Genomic DNA, 18,945 nt, shown 5'->3' with positions numbered 1-18,945 from the left:
CAAAACTTTAAAGTTACAAAAACAGGGATAAACCTCCCTCTTAGCACAGGGAAAATTCACAAGCTAAAACAAAAGATAACCTAACACATTTCTTTGCTATTACTTACTATTTCTGCAATATTAGATGCTTAGCTTAGATATGGCTTAGGGAGATGTATTTTCCCTGCCTTGGTTCCTTGTTGACTCCGGCAGATACAGACAAAAAAACCTTCCCCCACAGATTTGAAAGTATCTTCTCCCCTTATTGGTCCTTTTGGTCAGGTGCCACCCAGCTTATCTGAGCTTCTTAACCCTTTTCAGGTAAAAGAGCAATTAACCCTTTACAGAGCAAACAGGGATTTTATGCTACCCTTATCTGTATGTTTATGACAGGCCTCTTTATCAGAAAGGGCTTTGGAGGTCAGTTGAAAAAAACACTGGAAGTCCTCAAAATAGGCAGATCTAGGTTAGCAGAAAGCCTGAGTGTCTGATGTTTGATGGCTACTTCAGCAGAAGCAGCTCTGCAGAGTTCAATTTGGGAAACACTGATCCTTTGGAAGCTATGGAAATGGGGATACCCACATTAAACAAAGATATTTCTTTATTCCCCAGGAAACTCTAGTCTCTTCTCTCCACTTCAGCCAAGCAGCATCCCTCTGTTCTTCATTGGGCCCTTGTTGGAGAGAGATTGTTTCCTATGGGTACTGGGAAGTATTATGTACTGGGGGGAGGGATAGCTCAGTGGTTTGAGTATTGGCCTGCTAAATCTAGGGGTGTGAGTTCAATCCTTGAGGGGGCCACTTAGAGATCTGGGGCAAAAAATCAGTACTTGGTCTTGCTAGTGAAGGCAAGAGGCTGGACTTGATAACCTTTCAGGGTCCCTTCCAGTACTATGAGATTGGTATATCTCCATATATATTATGTTAATTTTCATGGAATAAAATGGACCAGAGAGTCAAATGTGTTATCATGGCTTGGTTATTATACTACACTAAACAGTTAAACATTGTTTGAGGTTTTGAATATAGAGCCCTTGGACTCTTAATTCCATGGCAACCACCATTAAAAATCTGTATAACCTTTTATTAAAGATACAGAAAAAGAAGGAAAAACAGTTAAAGCATTTCAAATGTAAAATGTAAAATACTAAATGAAGCTTTCATTTTAACAATATCTCTTCCTCCCTTTCTCTTTTGCTGTAGGAAGGTTTCATAGGAACCCCCCATGTCAGACTGTCCTTAGATGGTATTAACTGTCCTTTGTGGGGAAAAGAGAAACTGTCATTTGTGGGGAGAAAAGGGTTGCCAACAGTCCCTTTTTTCAAGGGACATCCCTTTTTTTTTTAATCTCTGTACAATAAGATCAGGAGTTGCTGAGTGCTGCAAAAAGCAGCAAGAAATACCCTTGGTGAATGTAGATCAGTACTGCTTATTAATTATTATTACCCTAGCTGCAGCTGCCATTATTGCTGTTGCTGAAGTCTGATCCTGTTTCCTTTAAGCCAAAACAAGACAAACACACCCAAAAGAGGACAGAAAAGAACATCAAAGATAGAAAATGCAGTTTCTGTTTCTGGTGTTGACACTCACTTGCAACCTCACTACTGGAGAAAACAGGCATGGTATATGGTCTTATTAGCCAGGACAAGACTTGACAAACTTATACCAGCATCAAGCTGTTTAAGACATTGCTTTTAGCTGCCTCTCTGGTCACGCATTCACAGCAGTATTGCGAAAGAGACAGTCTTGGCCAGCTAATCCAGTCTGTTAGTAAACAGAAGGCAAAACGAGAGTGATAGGAAAGGGAAAAAAATCAGATGGCCAAGGAAAAGGACATCCGAGGGAGGGAGGGACAGGAGGCAACCAGGTGTTGTTCAGGACTTAGCTGAAGCTGGTGAGGTGGCGAAGTGATCAATTCCCTTTCTGTGGCCTGGTGTGGTTAGGACACCTTTCAGGACCAGGACGATGACAGCTTAACAATGGCATGGTGGATTCCGGGGTCCCAGGAGAAGGTGGAGAGCGAGGGTGGCAGCCAGAATGGTGAAGCTCATTCCTTTCAATCCACCCATCCCCCTGTTTTGATTGCCCCCCCAAATATCTTTTTAAAGAACCCAAAAGAGGGTGATAAGTGGATAGCCCATCCCCTCATTATTTTGTCCACCAATTAGGCCTGATTTCCAACACACCAATATCGTTTCATGAAGTTCTGATGCCATTCTCCCATTGTTTACCCCTCATAATCTCTAAAGAGCCGTTGGGTTGTATCAGCAGATCTTTTGGTTTGGACTAATTCATTCTCTGTCTCCCTTTTGTGTGGAAAAAAATGTTTCTGTCACAGGCTGAGTTGGACTTTTGCTGTCCTGAATACAGTACAGGCCGCTACACAAACAGGAAGGCCAGGAGGACAAAATGTTGCAGCAATTCAGAAGAAAGAAGGGGAAAGAGAAAAACAGAAATAGGTGGAGTTGAATGGGCCAGGACAGGGGGTGAGAACATGAGGAGGCACTGGGGGGCTAGGGATTCTATTTCCAGCTTGGACCCACATTTCCTATGTGACTTTTGGGCAAGTCACTTCATCTTTCTGTGCCTCAGTTTCTCCACATGTAACTTGAGGGACACTTATAAGAGGCTTCTCTCATTAGCATTTGTCAAGTGCTTTAAGATTGTAAGAAGTTGCATGGTTTGTAGTTTCTTTAGGCTGAGTGCATTGCACACACTCCATGCTTCCCTCCATTCCCCCATTCTCCTCCCCCCGTGGGATCTCTACGTGCTCCCCATTCTCTCTTGACCTATACCCCCTAAACCTCCATACCAGTGTCCTCCACTCTTCCCCTCTCCATGCCAGAGGCCCTGTGTGTGCCCCATTTCCCCCATATCAAGGTTCCCCACTTCCCCCATGCAGAGGGCTCTGTGTGCCTCATTCCTCTCTACCATCCTTCAAAACAAATAGGGGACTCAGCTCCTAGAGCAGGGGCGGGCAAACTTTTTGGCCTGAGGGCCACATCAGGTTTCAGAAACAGCCAGGCATGGCCCGGCCCCGCTCCCTATCCGACTCCCACTGCTTGTTGCCCCCTGATAGCCCCCCCGGACTCCTGCCCCATCCAACCCCCCCTGTTCCCTGATGGTCCCCCCGGGACCCCTGCCTCATCCTGCCCCCGCTCCCTGTCCCCAGAACCTCCACCCCGACTGCCCCCCGCTGCCCCATCCAACCCCTCCTCTCATTCCTGACTGCCCACCCAGGATCCCTGCCTCATCCAACCACCCCTTCTCCCTGTCCCCTGACCGCCCCTGGAACCCGTGCCTCTGACTGCCCCATCCAACCCCCCCCCCTTCCTGACTTCCCCGTTCCCCGCCCTCTGACCGCCCCGTCCCCTATATACTCCCCCCGCCCCCTGACCACCACCCCAAACTCCCCTGCTCTCTATCCAACCCCCCCTGCTCCCTTACTGTGCTGCCTGGAGCACCGGTGGCTGGCGGCACTACAGCCACGCCGCCCGGCTGGAGCCAGCCATGCCACCGTGCAGCAGAGAGCACGGGTCAGGCCAGGCTCTGCAGCTGCGCTGCCCCAGGAGCTCGCAGCCCCACCGCCCAGAGCACTGCGCCAGCGGCACAGTGAGTTGAGGCTGCGGGGGAGGAGGAATAGCGGGAGAGGGGCCTGGGCTAGCCGGATGTGGCCCGCGGGCTGTAGTTTGCCCACCTCTGTCCTAGAGAGAGAGCAAATATTATAATTAGCATCAATATGTTTATCAGCCCTGCCCTGTTCATGTCTCAGACCCTTTCCCATGGCAGAGGATCTTCAGAAGATGAACGGGTCAGAGACCTGAAGGGCTCTCAGAAGGGGAAGGAAAGGCGCTGCATCCCGCAGCCAAGGGACTGGCCATCATTAGCCTGAGGGGCCTGTTTCTTTACAACTCCCTGCTCTGACAGGCTTATGATCTAAAGGCAGAAGTCGACGAAGGGTGGGCGATGGGGCTACAACAGACAAACAGTGAGCCTGGGGAAGGACTGGCTCAGTTTGCTAGCTCCAAGGAGCTTTCTCAGTGGGGTTAGAAGGTTGTGGGGGGAGGGGGAGGACAGGAGAAGGGAAGGATGGGAAAAGAGACTGCCACAGCTTGTCACCTGCCTGGCTGTGATCAGCAGGCTGGGTTTGGGAGGCCTCATGGCATGGGTGAGGGGACTGAAGGAGAATGAGGCAGTGGCTGTTTGGATTTTACCTGGGTATTTTCCCCATGCATAGGGGGCTGTGTGGGAGGGAGCATGCAGGGATAAAGGGAGAAACTGACTAGTGGTGGTGGGAATACTGGCAAAGTGACCATGGGGATCAGTCTCACTAGATCAGCCAGGCAGGGCAGAGTTAACTCACAAAGGGCCTTACTGGGAAAGCCAAGGGGTTTGTGTCTGACGGGGAGGTTTTAACAGCAACAATCTTAACAGACTTGAAAGGAGGCTGGAGAAGAAGAGGCCACCATAGTCAAGGTGTAAATGGGGAGGGGGGGCGAGAGTTTTGGCCATTGGGACAGAGAGGAAAGCCCGGATTTTAGAGATGTTGTTTGAGAAAAAGGGGCCGGATTAAAAATGACCTGAACATGTGGTTCCAGTGAAAGGGGTAATTCAAAGATGGATCCTGGCTTACAGGTAGGGTGACCAGATAGCAAGGGTGAAAAATTGGGACAGGGTGTGGGGGGGTAATAGGAACCTATATAAGAAAAAGCCCCAAATATCGTGACTGTCCCTATAAAACCAGGATATCCGGTCACCCTACTTACAGGCCTCAATGACTGGGAGGATGGTGAGGCTGTCCGTGGTGATGGAGAAAGGGGACAGAAAGGGAGAGTGGGGGGAGAAAGAGTGAGTTTTGGTCAAGTTGAGATTAAGATGACAACTGGACAGGAAGAAATGTCAGAAAGACAGGCCAGGATGTTGGGAGATGGCATGTGTCCAGAGCAGGAAGGATGGCACTTCCAGCAACACAGCACCCTTCACTGCCTCCAACACTACCTGCGATGGCTTCATAAAGGGCAGGTTGCATCTCCTCCTCTATGCTGTCCTCCTGGGGCCCCTCGCACAGAGCTTGACAATCCTCCACTCTTTGGAGAGAAGCAGAGACTGCTGACAGTAGACTGAAGCCCAGTCTCCAGAGGCTAGGGTATCTGGGAAAAGTGAGACCTACCTTATGTAAGCGGGGGAATGGTCCCGCTATTGTGGGGAACTTTCCTGGCTTCTGCACTACCCCGGTGAAGTGGGCTAGCGAAAGGATCTGAGTCCTCGCTCCCACTTCCTTTACCCAGAGGCCTCCCTGCCCTTGAGGACTCCCCTTCCACTCTCCTGTCTGGCAGAGTCCTCGTAAACCCCGACAAGGCTGGTCTCAGGATTCCTGGGGGGCTCGACCCCCAACCCTGCTGTGGTCACCCAGGACAGGGGCTAGGGTGTCCCCACTCCGGGGTACTCTCTCTGCACTGGGCACCTCCCTGACCCACTGATCATTTCATACAATTTAAAGCAAATACAAGTTGTTTAATTAACAATTTTAAAAAAGAATGAGGAAAAATGGGAAAGGTTAAAGGAAAACACATCACCCTGCTCTGTGGCAGGGAACATCACAAACAGTGTCTCTGGAACGTCAGGGCAGTTCACAGTCTGTTTCTTGTAGGTCCCAGGCTCCTTCTCAGGCCCTGGCTGTGCTGCAGGGATGCTGCGGGTTGGACACTTGCTCTGGCGGTGGCCACACGCTCTCAGGCTCTAGGTGGCAGGACCCTTTTTCCCAGCGTCGCCCCTGCCCGGTTGGGGTTATGATCCCCTTCCAAGCCTGGCCTGCAGAGCCTCTTGGCTGAGGCGTCTCCCTGTGCTGGGCCCACTGCCCAGGGTCCCCCTCCTCTCCCCAGCTGCTCACCACACCCAGCTCCAGACTGCTCCAGCTCCACACTGCCTCAGCACGGCTGCAGCTGCTGCTCTGCCTTCAGTTCCCTGGGCTGCTTCTCTGGCCTCTCTGGTTCTGGTTGCTACAGCTCTGCCCCCAGGACAGGTTTGCTCTGCAGGCTGCTTCTGTGACTCTGCTCCCACCTCTGACCTGCTTCCCGGCTGGTTGTCTGGCCCCTCTGGCTCTGGTTGCTGCAGCTCTCCTCCCAAGGCAGGTCTGCTCTCTCTGGGCTGTGCTCTGGTTTTTGGGGCTGCAGCTCTGCTTCCAGTAACTTAGCTCAGGCCCCTGCTCTCTCCTTAGCTCGGCCCCACTCTGTCTGACCCAGACAATTCCAGTTCACATGGAGGACAGGACCCCCTGGGCTCCTGATTCTCTGATTAGCCTGCCCGCCCTGTCAATCAGGCTGATCTGGAGCATTGGCATCTCCCCATTGTTCCTGGGGACTGTCAGTCTCAGGCTCCTGATTTGCCATCGACCCCTCCCCTTTCAGTGCTGGGAGCTAGCCAACCAAAACACCCCCACTGAGTGTTAGTAAGGGGGCAACAGTCCCCTTACATAAGGTTTAGGTAAGATAGAGATGTATGTGGGCTTTTTGTTGTTTTAATCCTTTTCTCCTGTTATGCTGTGGTCCTACACTTCCAATTAAACCATACTCTAAGAAGGCTGTCTGGGGTCACTGTATTCATGGCTGGTCACAAGCTCCTGGAGGAAAGAACTGCAGATACCAAGTCAAGTAGCACTTGTTGGAGAGAAGCACAGCTGATACCCAAAGCCTGGGACACTGATCTAAGAGTGGGAGAAGCGCAGGATTCCACCCTAGAGAGGTGAAGACTCGAGACCTAAGACCTGGAGGGGGAGCACTCAGAAGAGACCACATGAGGGGACAGAGGCGCAGCTAGCCTGGAGCTACAACAGTGTGGGTTTCTATAAGATAGGGAGATCAAAGCATATTTGTACTCGGAGGGAAAGGCACATGCTGAGAGAGATTGAGAAGGAGGGTGAGGGAGTTAGGAGGGTCACTTGGGCAGGAATGGAAGAGGGGCTAGAGGAGGACAGCAGGAAGGATGTCTCAGTGTGTGACAGAGGAGGAGGAAAGTGTACTGGGAAGTAGGGAGTTCATCCTAGATCTTATTGATTAGATTAGGCTCTTGTTCAAAACAAGTTCTATGGTCCACGTTCTACAGGAGGTCAGACTAGATTATCACAATTGTCCCTTCTGGCCTTGGAATCTATGATTTTTTTCTTTGAGGACATCAGCAAGAAAAGGGAGGAGGGAACAGGATAGGGAGGATCTGAGGAAGGAGACCAAGGTGGTGAAGAAGCAGCAAGGATTTGTTAAAGGAGGAGAAGTAGGGACGTTTGGCTAAGAAGATGGCAGAGTTAGAGGAGGAAAGAGGGAACTGGGACTGGAGAACATCAACATGGTTATGAGACTGTCACCAGAGATACTCAGCAGCACAAGAACAAGGGTGCAGAAAATAGCTGTTGGGGGGCAGGAAGGAAATTTTGTCAGGAAGGATTTTTCCCTGATGTATTCTGTTTTGTTTTTGTCTCCTTATTCTGAAGCATCAGAGAGGATCATGGCAAGATATGCAACACCAGACAGGGTGGGCCAATGCTCTGAGTTGGTACAAGGTCTTTCAGGTGCTTGGCTGGCAGGTTCTGACTCACATGCTCAGTGTCTCTAACTAATTATCATATGTGGGGCCGGGAAGGAATTTTCTCCTGGGGGGGAACGGGGTCTGCAGTATGGGACGTGGGTCACTTGCTGGAATCAGCTGTGTATATGTCACCTAGTCAGTTCCCTGACAGTGTAGGCCTCAGGCATTGGTAGCACGTTGGTCTCTCCTATTCTCTGCTTGTTGCTTACCATAGTTTAGTCTTTTGAGGGCTGAAATATTTTAATCTAATCTGGGTTATTGGACTGAAAGAGGGGGTAACTGGGTGGGGTTTTGGCTGGTGATGTGCAGGAGATCACACCAGAAGATCTAGTGGTCCCTTCAGGCCTTAAACTCTATGACTATGGGTGAGCCAGGCCATTAGATTTTTCAATGTAAGCAGGTGTAGGCTGGATCAGTATTTAGATGGGAGATCTCCAGCGAATACACACAATGCTTTAGGGGTGCTCTCCCCATCTGAGTCAGTACTAATACCCCAATGCCTCAGTATAATGGGAGGGTGTGACGTTATTGATATAATCTGGGACCATATAGATCATTGCTGCAACCAAGGTCCTGTAGTGGCACCCAAATCTTGTATAAAGGGGGTCAAATGGGGTGTCTAAGACAAGGTTATGGTTTACTGGTTATGATTATGCTGTCTATATGTGTGTATCAATTTTGTAGTTGAAGTTATAAATATTGGCTCATACTGTCTGTATTTCAAACTTATGCTATGCTGCTGGGTGACATCCCAGACAAACTGGTGTTAGCTCTGCCTAGCCTGCTTGATGGCCCATTAAGGACCATCAGCTATACAATGGACCCATTGAGAGAAGGCAAATATGCCTTGAGACTCAGCAAAGTATGCAGGAACTTGCCCATGTGACTCCAGACTCCATTTTGCTGTAATTTTCCACAGTAAGAACAAAGGTGTTCTTACACCTGGAAAAGACTATATAAGGCTGATGCCTCATCTCCATCTTGTCTTCAATCCTGCTTCATACCTCTGGAGGAACTTTGCTACAAGCTGAAGCTTTGAACAAAGGACTGAGGACCCATCCCAGCGGGGGATGTATTCCAGAGACTTGATTTGCACCTGCAGTTTATTCCATTGCTGCTGCAAGCCTGAACCAAGAACTTTGCCATTACTGTATGTAATTGATTCCATTTAACCAATTCTAACTCTCATCTCTATCTTTTTCCTTTTATGAATAAACCTTTAGATTTTAGATTCTAAAGGATTGGCAACAGCGTGATTTGTGGGTAAGATCTGATTTGTATATTGACCTGGGTCTGGGGCTTGGTCCTTTGGGATCAGGAGAACCTTTTTCTTTTACTGGGGTATTGGTTTTCATAACCATTTGTCCCCATAACGAGTGGCACTGGTGGTAATACTGGGAAACTGGAGTGTCTAAGGAGATTGCTTGTGAGACTTGCGGTTAGCCAGTGGGGTGAGACCGAAGTCCTCTTAGTCTGGCTGGTTTGGTTTGCCTTAGAGGTGGAAAAAAACCCAGCCTTGGGCTGTAACTGCCCTATTTGAGCAATTTGTCCTGAGTTGGCACTCTCAGTTGGGTTCCACCAGAACCGCATTGTCACAAAGGGCCCCTTGTGGTCACTACAGATTCCTTGGCTCTTTCCTCCATGAGCTGTGCTGTTAATCCCTGGATCCTGAACATGCCATGATTCAGGCAATTCCTTTCTGCTTCCTTACAGTTTCGGACTGGTCACTGAATTCCTTCTAATCTGTCCTAAATGCTGTTCAGTACTGCTGTTTGACTATTCAACATATGCTATACGTTACTCCAGAGCAGGGTTGCCAACCCCTCCAGGATTGTCCTGGAGTCTCCAGGAATTAAAAATTAATCTTTCATTAAAGATTTAGGTCATGTGATGAAACCTCACATGTCTAACCGAAATTGCAGCTTTCTAATTGCAGAAAACTGAACACCCTTGCCCCGCCCCTTTCCTCAAGGCCCCACCCCTGCCCAGGAGCACCGCCAGCTTTTCCGCCGCCCTAGGCAGTGGAAGGTCCCACCCCGAAATGCTGCCCCCCACAGAGGCGGCAGAAGGTCCTGCCACCAAAATACCATCGCGGTCACCAGCCCCCAAATTGTAGTGCCCTAGGTGACCGCCTAGGTCACCTAATGGGTTGCGCCGGCCCTGCCCCTGCCCCACCGCTTCTCTGAGGCCCCAGCCCCCGCTCACTCCATCCCCCTCCCTCTGTCACTCGCTCTCCTCCACCCTTGTTCATTCGCTTATTTTCACTGGGCTGAGAGTGGATTTTTTCAAGCTTGTGCTGTGCAGATTTTTCTGTACTGTGGGAACCACGGCCAATGGGAGCTGCAGAGGCAGCAACTGTGGGTGGGGGCAGTGCGTGGAGCCCCCGGCTGACCCTCTGCCTAGAAGCCGGAGAGACATGTCGCCGCTTCCTGGGAGCTGCACGAAGCCAGGCACGGACCCTGCCCACCCCGCTGGCGCTGCAGGCATTCCAGTCAAAAATTGGATGCCTAGCAACCTACTCCAGAGGTGGCTGCATTTCAGTCTGGATGAAGCAATCTCTGTATAGGCACAGCCTGTAAGTTTCTTTAAGAACCTGGTGGGAGGAAGGTGCTTTTTAATTATTAAAAAATCCAGGCGGGAGTGGAAGACCGTGAAATAAAAACAGTTGGTTCCTATAGCAGTGATTTTAATATTGACAGAACCTCATTGGTGCCAAGGCATGAGTACAGTCTGCACTCAGCACCTTCCAGGAAGCTCTACCACATTGCAAGCATCTCAAACAATAGTGCGACAGATTTCAGAAATCTTTAGGATATCACCAAGACTTCAGCCAATAGCATGTTGGATGTCACAAGACTGCCTGACATTGTCAAGGCTTAACCCAATAGTGAAGATGCATTTGGAAACCTTAGAACATCAACAAAGCTTCAGTCAATGGCACAGAGGCTTTGGGAAGCTTTGATGATGTCACCAAGAATTCAACCATTGCTATGGCAGTTTTGACATCACAATCCTTTATGATATCACGATGCTTCAGCCAATGATATGTGGGTGTTTGGATACCTATATGACATTACTGAGCCTTCAGCCAATATAATAGTGGCATTCAGAGCCTCTACATCCCTGTTATATCTTTGATCCAGTCCAGGTAGTTGATGACCTTGGTGTAGAAGCCATAGCTCTTGTGACAGCCGATGCCCCAGGAGACAATCCCGGTGGCTATCCAGCGCTCGCTCTCTGAATCCTGCACAGTGAAGACACTCCCACTGTCCCCCTGGCAGGTATCTTTCCCCACACTGGGCGAGCCAGCACAGAACATGTTCTCAGAGAACACCATGGGCTTCCCATTGACCTCCTTTCCCTGCAGCCATTTCTTGCAAGATCTCTCGTCACCCATTGGCAGTGATACATACTTCAGCCGATCTGCGAGAACATTTTTCTCCACCCCAAAGCCGCTCACGTAGCCCATGTAGCCATTGGCATAGAAAGTGCTGTTACTAGCATCTGGGAGGCAGATGGGCAGCAGGTTGGGGCCCAGTGGCACTGGGTCCTGCAGCTCGATCAGTGCAATGTCCCCATTGAAGTTGTTCTCATCATCAGGGTCGTAGTTGGGATGCACGGACACGTTGCGGACAGGGTGGTTACCCAGCTCATGGATCTTATTCACCTCCGTGTGGCCAAGGAACACTTCGATCTTCTTAGCCACCTCAGCAAGGCTCATCCTCCCACCTGTCTCTGTCTCTGTCACTGAGCTGTCTTTCTTGGGGTAGATGGTGTGAGCAGCTGTCAGGATCCAGCGGTCACCCAGCAGCGCCCCACCCCCGAGCCCAAAGATGTGTGTCTTCGCCTGCCATGGGAAGCTTCCCGGTGGTGCTGTGCTGCCACCGATGATCCGCTGGATTCCAGTGATGGGTTTGTCTGGCTTCCCACACACTGTGGGGAGGGAGAGGAACCAAAGAGGCTGTTACGTGGTCTCTTCTCCTGCTCTCGTCTCTCCCATAGCTTTCAGTTCCCTGCTTCCCTGCTCTCCTGCTGCCTTTCCATCTGGATTTCTCCGTCTCCTGCACTGCCAACTCCCTCCCTCATTACTGTCAGCTCCACTTCTCCATCTCTCTCCCTCTGTCTGCTTGTCTCCCTTAGTTTGTGCTGACTCTGAAGGCATATTGCTGAATGCTGAACACAGTGAGACTTTCCCTACTTACCTGGTAAACACACTGGGATGTCCTCATGGCCGTCTTGGTCTGCCCAGGAGCCATGAGCGGAGCAGTTGTATGTATCTGAGGGAAAAGAAAAGAAGATAATGAAACCGAGGACTGCAGGGAGCGAGCATCAGGCACAGGGGGAATGGGGAGGTAGTTCCTCTTTCTAGGGCACTGGAACAACCCCACCTGGCATGCTGTGCTCAGCTGTGGGCACCTCAATCCCAGAGGCATCACACATCAGACAGGAAGGGGGCGGTCCCTCTCTGCCCCATCTGGAAAGCCTCCAGCAGGGATGCTCTGCTCAGCTCTAGGCCCCTCAGTTCCAGAGAGATAGTGACAAGTTTGAGGGAGCTCAGAGAAGAACCACAGAAACGCTCAGGGGGCTGGAGGGGATTGAGGGGTAATGAGATGCTCATTGGAAGTTATATTATTCAGTCACTGAGTTCTGGGAGAGATTCAAAGAGATAAATCTACCTGGCATGGAACAGTCATGACTAGAGAGGGGGTGGGGGAAATGTGAGGATCTTTGCAAGTGTCTGAGGGGCTCAAGCTTCTGAAGAAGTTATTTTTTTGCGGGGGGTGGTGGTGGTGGAGGTGAGAATAGGTTGAGACTGAGCCAAGACAAAGGAGAACAAGAGTCTTCCCCCTGTACTGTGAGCCTGGGGAGTCATCTCCCAAAGGGGGGGCAGAGACCCATTCCAGAGCACAGGGAACTAGGAGCCATGGGGAATGGATAGGGGGATGCTTCTAGCCTAGGCCCAAGGGGTTGCGTGGGGAGATGGGATCTGAGGGAGTGTAGCAGGCATTGTCCCCAAGCACACTCCCATGTGGCACAGCATGGCCCTGCAGTTCCCCTGCCCGCGCCGCCCCCCCTACCCCCCTTGGGTCTTGCAATGGTTTACTCCCAGATCACAGTACTTAGACCAGTGGTTCCCAAACTTTAACAACCTGTGAACCCCTTTCACTAAAATGTCAAGTCTCGCGAACCCCCTCCTAAAAATGAATATTTCCAGGGATTTTCTCCTTTGCCTGAGCATAAATTATAAAAGCAGTGATCTTGGAAATATAAAATTTGTTTTTATGACATGCTTATTACACACAATTTATTATTAATTATTATTTATCATTACAGTATTTTTATTACATTATGAAAATGGCAACACTCTTCCAAGATCTCACTTTTGTAGCTTGTATCTCTTTGAATAAGCCTGTTATAACACAAGGCTCCTATGTTTCATCCAGGAGTATCGGATGTGAAACAGCATGAAGGTATTTAAGAAGCCAACTCAAAGAGTTCCTCCTACACAAGCATTCAGGTCTCGGGGAGTTGAGGCAAACAACGGATGTTACAAGAAAGCTTAAACTTGTTCTTCATAATAATTTTAAAAACAATACTAGCTGCCTATTTAATTTTAAAAACAGCAAAAAATATCCACCTCCCGTTCCATTTCTTATAAGTAGTCTTGAAGTTTAAATCTCCTCAGTGTGATAGATATGCTTGCTTTGATCTGCTTAGCTCTTGGAAGTCCAGGGGCTCCGGGCTACTGGCCCCGTGCTGCCCGGAGTCCCTAGGGACAGTTCTGTCCGCCATTAGGGAATTTTTTCCCCCAGAACCTCCTGTAACATTTTGCAAAACCCCCGGGTTCATGAACCCCAGTTTGGGAACCACTGACTTAGACCAAGATTACCTCTTTACTGGCTTATTTATTAACTTTTGGACAGAGCACAGAAGTCTTTAGCTTCTCACCCCCACCCCTCTCCTGGGAGCCTGTGTGCTAATTCAGAGACAGGCCCCCTCTCTTAAAAGGTCAGGAGTCCCACAGCCCAGTTCCTGGGCCTGTGTAATAATTCAGGCAGACTTACTCTCCTTGCATTCAAGAGTTCCATCGCCTTCCTACCGGGACTGTGCTAATTCAGGCCAGCTGCAGCCTTAAACCAGCTTCTCCCAGCTGGCCCTTTTTCAATTCACTTCTTCCAGCCCCAAATGAGGAAAGCTCAGCAGCCCCCCTGTTAGGAGAAACGAGGCAGCAAATATGCTACCCTCCTTCCCAAGGCTCTCTAATCGGCTGGGAGAGAAGGGAGCCCTGCCTCCACCCTACATTAGAAGGGTCCTGATCCCAGGCCCTTAAAGAGATAGTAGTCTTGGCTTTCCCCAAACACTAATTCCCCGGGACTGCTTCCTTTCTCCCATATCTGCCTCTGCCATTCCCCAGGTCCTCGTGTTCCCCCAAACTCCTGGATCCTGAAAGAGCCAAGCCATGGAACAGAGGTTGACTGATGCCTAGACCCTCTACTCTGCCCTTAAAGGGGACAGACCACCCTTGTTACCGAGGCTTTCCCAGCTCAGATTGCTATGGCTCTTCCTGGGTCAGGACTCACCGCTCCCGCTGTTGGTGACTATGCGGTAATAAGGCTCCTTGCACCGGTAGGTGATCACTGACTGGTAGTAGTTGTTCCCGTGTTCGCTAACATAATTGAAGGCCCCGTTGGTGAGCTTTTTGGGGTCACCACAGCTCACAACTACAAAAGAGAACAAGGAGAGAAGTTAAGGGGGAGCCACAGTGCTCACTGCAGCAGTGAGGTTCGGAGACTCATGCTGGATTCAGCTGGAGCCCATGATGTGAGGGAGGGATGGGGACTGTCCAATAGCACGCTGGAGGGGATGCAGGTCCAGTACCCACTTGGAAGAGACTAGAGTTGCTTGGAAAATGGAGAAAAAGGCACACAAAAATTCAAAGTTGTTCAAAGCTGACCTATTTTTTTAATAAAAAAACTTTATCAACATTTTTATCAAAAGGGGTTACATATTTCAATAATAATTCTGATTAAAGTCCTAAAAACATTGCAAAAAACAAAAACAAAAAACGAGAACATCAATAGTTTGGTTTTTTTTGCAATAGTTTTTTTTTGGGGGAAAAGGCTATTTTTGTACTAAACAAGTTTTTATTTTAAACATGTTGTCCAGCCCCAATGGAAAGCATGGTGGCCATTTGACACCCCCTGAGTGCAATGATTTTGGGGAGGGGTGGACTCAGTCTTGGTCCCAGTAGGACCTATGCCTAAGGACCTCAATGCCTAAGATACTGTCAGAACTGGCATTTATGAGTCCCCTTGCTGACAATAGAAAGGCTATGTGGGTTATGGAGGATGTACTCCCCATTCACCCCTTGGGGTCCGGGATCGGTTTGGGGGGATAATCCATCTGTGGGGGTGGGATTATTGACTCACTTTTACACCGGGGCATGGGTCGGTGCCAAGTCCCATCATCCTGGCAGACAGCGGTGAAGGATGCCAACTTCTGGTCACCCTGCAGGAAAAAGAAGAGAAGAGCTGAGGACCACATGTAACCTCAGGTCCCTGCCCTCAACCCCAAATCATGGTGAGGGAGCCTCGTGTCTGCCTTCTCACCGCTGCGCAACTCTGCTCCTGATGTCCACTTCGGTGCCCTTCTGTGACCTCTGAACCTTTCCTCCTTACCCAACCTCCTACCCCTCCGTCATGCATTGGCCTTGGCTACCCCTATTTCAGCAGGCTCATGCTGCAGCCTCTTTATCCCAGCCAGAAAAACCTGCAGTCACCAAAACAGTAAACTCTGATTCTACCCCAGAGACACCCCTCCTGGGGATGGGGCAGGAGAGAAGGGCAGGGAAGTCCTTCTGCCTTTCATCAGATCCCTGAGCAGAGTGCTGGAGCCCCTAAGGTGCCCCTCCAGGGAGTGAGTCCTGCTTCCCAAACATTCTGGAGAGTAATGGCAATGTTCTTTCTTAATCTCCTGACACCACCCGTTCCTGTGAAAAGGCAGGGAGCGAGGAGGGGGGAGGAGATTGGAAGGAGGAAAAGAGGGAGAAGAGACTGGAAAGGAGGAGACTTCGGCAGAAGTGAAGAAAGGAAGAGTGAAAAAGAGATCAGAAGGGTGGGGAGCAGGAGGGCCTCACCTCCATCAGTTCATACCCAGTCTGGCAGCTGACGATGAAGTAGTCACGAAATCGGTATAGGGGCTGCAGGTCTTTGATGAGGGTGAACTGGTCCCTTGGCACAGGCTGTGGGCACCGGATTCCTGTTGGGGAACACACAAGGCTTTAGCAAGCAGCATGCTCAGGCCTGGAATAGCTCTAGGAATGGAGCCACTTACTCTCTGAGCTGTAGTGGATCCTCCACCCGTGACTGAACCCTGACTCATCTGTGAAGAACAGCACATCCACCGCATTGCTGTTGGTTTCAATGCTGCCAGGCGACACCTTGCCACAGAACTCACCAATCTCTCTCCCGCGTGCTTGGATCTGGAGAGGAAGAGATGATTCACCAGAGCCAGAATCATACCAACAGGCCTCTCCACACCAGTACCCCCTCCTCCCCTGCATCAGGCCAGACCAAGGGGCCTATTTGCCCCAATTCCCCTCAATGGGCCTGTGACCCATCTACTTTGGGGTCACCACTGCCAGATCAGACTAATGGGCCAGTCCCTGCTTCTCCCAGCCTGGGGTCAGATCTATGGGTCCATCTAATCCTGAATATAGGGAAGTGGAGAAGGATGAGGAGGTAACACGGAGCAAAGGAGGACATTTTCTGGTTAGAATCCAGGAACCACCCCCAGCTCTGAGGGGTCTTGGAGGGGCCCAGAGCCCCATTGTTCAGGATGCTGGGGACTAGGCACCCTGGAGGATGGACTGGGGAAAACAACTTTGCTCTGGTCCCTGGGCATTCCTCCTTTTCTAATCTCTGCTCTCTCCTGCCAGCAGTGCTGGCCCTGCGAGCTTCCCTGAGAGAAGCAGGTTTGACGGCAGGTGGGACGCAGGTTTGGGCTGGTTTCCAGTACCTTGAGCTGGTCATAGGGACAGTGGACCTGCTGGTGATCATCGATATCGAAGGGCTCCAGGAACTTGAGGGTGATGGCCAGCCCCCTGTCCAGGCGGATGCTATAGTTGCACCGCAGCTCCGCAGGGTAGGGCAGGGGGTACTCTGGGCTCAACAGGTACCCAGAGGTCTCTGTGAACAGCTCACTGCTGCACTCCACTGGGGGAGGGAAGAGAGCAGCAGTTACATACTGCCGCCTCTCATCCCACCAATTGCTTCATAGGTCATTCCTCCCTCCCTTTCCCCTCTGGGGGACTCCCACACTTGGGCCCTATTCCCCTGCATCAATCTCTGCACCTTTCACTCACCTCGGCAGGAATGGTGGTCGCTCTGCAGCTGGTAACCGGGGCGGCAGGAGCAGATGTAGCCACCCACATAGTTGTGGCAGAGGTGCTGGCACAGAGGCCCCTCGTATTCCTCCAGGGCGTTGCCATGGGCACACTCATCCAGATCTGAGGGGAGAGAGAGTGCCGGGCAAAGAGAAGAAAGAGTTAAACCTGACAAAGCTCTGTACTGGCGGTGCGGCAGTGCTGGGGGTCTGGCTACTGTCCTGGGGTCTCTGCCTGTTGGGGATGGGGCCCAGGGCTCCTCTGCATTCTCCTGGTGAGGAACAGCCCTGTGCCCCCCTCCTGCATGGTGTGGAGCTCTCATACTCACCCACAGCTTGGTAATAGGCTAGGAAGCCCTTGTAGGGGATAAGGGTGCTGTTCTCTTCGTTGGAGAAATCAGAGTGGAACATCATCCTCATCCGGTTCCCTTTGGACACAAACTCCCTGACTCCTGGGTGGTTGCCTGTGGCTGAGCCTAGCTGGCCACAGTACCGGCCCAGGTCTTTCTTATCTGCTGTGATCTGTCAAGGAGAAAGGGGGAGGGGAAATCATGAGACTTTGTGAAGTTCAACCTGCTCCATGTATCACCATTACCTGGTCTATGCATCTCCAACTCCCTCCCTCTCCTCTGTGCCTGTTGGATAGCAAGGAGAGCCTGCTTGCTGTTGAAAAATGATTGTGCCCTAAGGTCACCAGCTTCCCCTCCCCAGCTCTACCCCAGGTCTCTGCTGCACGCACCTTGACGTAGTCATAGAGGCAGGACTCAGATGGCTCCAGGTCGAACTGCCAGAAGTTCAACTTCACCACAAAACCCTTTGGGACTGTAATGTCCCAGGTGCTGATGTTGTTGTTGGGGTATGGCTTGGGGTAATTGGGGGATGTGATCTCCCCAAAAAGCTTCCTTGGGGTTGGGCTGGAACTGACCACTCCAAAGAGAAGAGACCCCCACAGGAGGAGCAGGGGGAGCCTGTGAACACAATGTACATGGAGCATGAGTTACGGACCAGCCATAGATCTGGGCCATATGCAACCAGTGGAAACTTCATGGGAGGCTCATGCATAGCCCAACGGACCCCTGGGTACACTGGGTACCGACCAGGTGTTATAGAGCCAATGGAGACATTGAAGAGACCCAAGATTCAATCAGGTACCAGCTGGGCATCAGGTACTAGCCAAGGATATGGTTCCCAGGAAGCCATTTCAAGGGAGACTAGGCACGAACCCAGGGGTACTGGCTCTTTGTTACACGCCAGCCATGGACCCAGGTCTCTTGGAACCAGGGGAAGGAACAGTAAGAGATCCAGCCCTATAGGCTCTGAAGGTTTCCCTCCGCCTGGCTTTGGGCCACCTGGTTCAGCTTGTGTTTATTGTCAGCTTGGGAGCTTGCCCAGCTCAGCAGTTCAGGGTCCAAAGGTCCTCAGCATGGCGGGGAGTGATCCCCCTGTTGAGGGAAGGGGGGCCTGTGCAAGGTCTAGCCATTAACCTCTCCCTCTCCGCAGGGTGTGGTATGGAAATCTGAGCAGGTTAGTTGCCCCCTCACATCCTGGTCCCAATCTGGGGGTTACTTGGGAAGTGGGGTCATTACGCTCCTCCAAAATACACTCATTCCCCTTCCCTGGAAGGAGATCAGCCGGGGGATTCAAACACTGCACCACTTCTAACAGGAGGATTAACGGGGTAATAGTGTGACATGGATTTAACCCCGTCCACCTCTCATCCTTCCCCAAGGAGTTGGACCCTTCAGTCCTCTCCCCCATAAAGATGCCATCACCTCCCTCCCCAGGCCAGATTGGCAGCACTCACATGTTCTTAGTCTTGTCTGATGTGTGTATGTCTCTCTCTCTCTCCCTCCAAGCGCTCTAACCAGGGCTTGCGAGTTGTAACCAAATGCAAACTCTTAACCCTGCCAGATCTAATTCAGCGAGGTGGGGGAAGACCAAGAGGAGAGGGAGGGAAGAGAGACAGTTAGGTTGCAAAGCGATTGACATCATGAATGAGTTTCAT

General features: G+C 50.8%; 1 protein-coding gene across 1 annotated transcript; it reads right to left on the bottom strand.

Annotated features, from left to right (window-relative positions):
- Positions 1-10,225: 10,225 nt before the first annotated feature.
- On the bottom strand, positions 10,226-18,854 carry C1R (complement C1r). The gene is made up of 11 exons (XM_054016380.1): positions 18,745-18,854; positions 17,680-17,908; positions 17,270-17,462; positions 16,921-17,064; positions 16,575-16,771; positions 15,891-16,038; positions 15,694-15,815; positions 14,987-15,065; positions 14,138-14,278; positions 11,759-11,833; positions 10,226-11,489 (listed from the first exon to the last, which is right to left on the bottom strand). Coding segments are annotated over exons 1-11 (2,148 nt in total). The 5' UTR covers positions 18,747-18,854; the 3' UTR covers positions 10,226-10,671.
- Between the last annotated feature and the right edge of the window lie 91 nt (positions 18,855-18,945).

Source organism: Malaclemys terrapin, chromosome 1 (genome assembly GCF_027887155.1).
Source record: "Malaclemys terrapin pileata isolate rMalTer1 chromosome 1, rMalTer1.hap1, whole genome shotgun sequence".
NCBI lineage: Eukaryota > Metazoa > Chordata > Testudines > Emydidae > Malaclemys > Malaclemys terrapin.
This window is presented reverse-complemented; position numbering and strand designations above follow the sequence as displayed.

Excerpts from the sequence above, each read along its gene's own strand:
- C1R (XM_054016380.1), bottom strand. Across the intron at positions 15,066-15,693 it reads CTGGGTATGAACTGATGGAG|GGTGACCAGAAGTTGGCATC; the intron begins GTGAGGCCCTCC and ends TTTTTCCTGCAG. Across the intron at positions 11,490-11,758 it reads CATCCCAGTGTGTTTACCAG|TGTGTGGGAAGCCAGACAAA; the intron begins GTAAGTAGGGAA and ends CCCTCCCCACAG.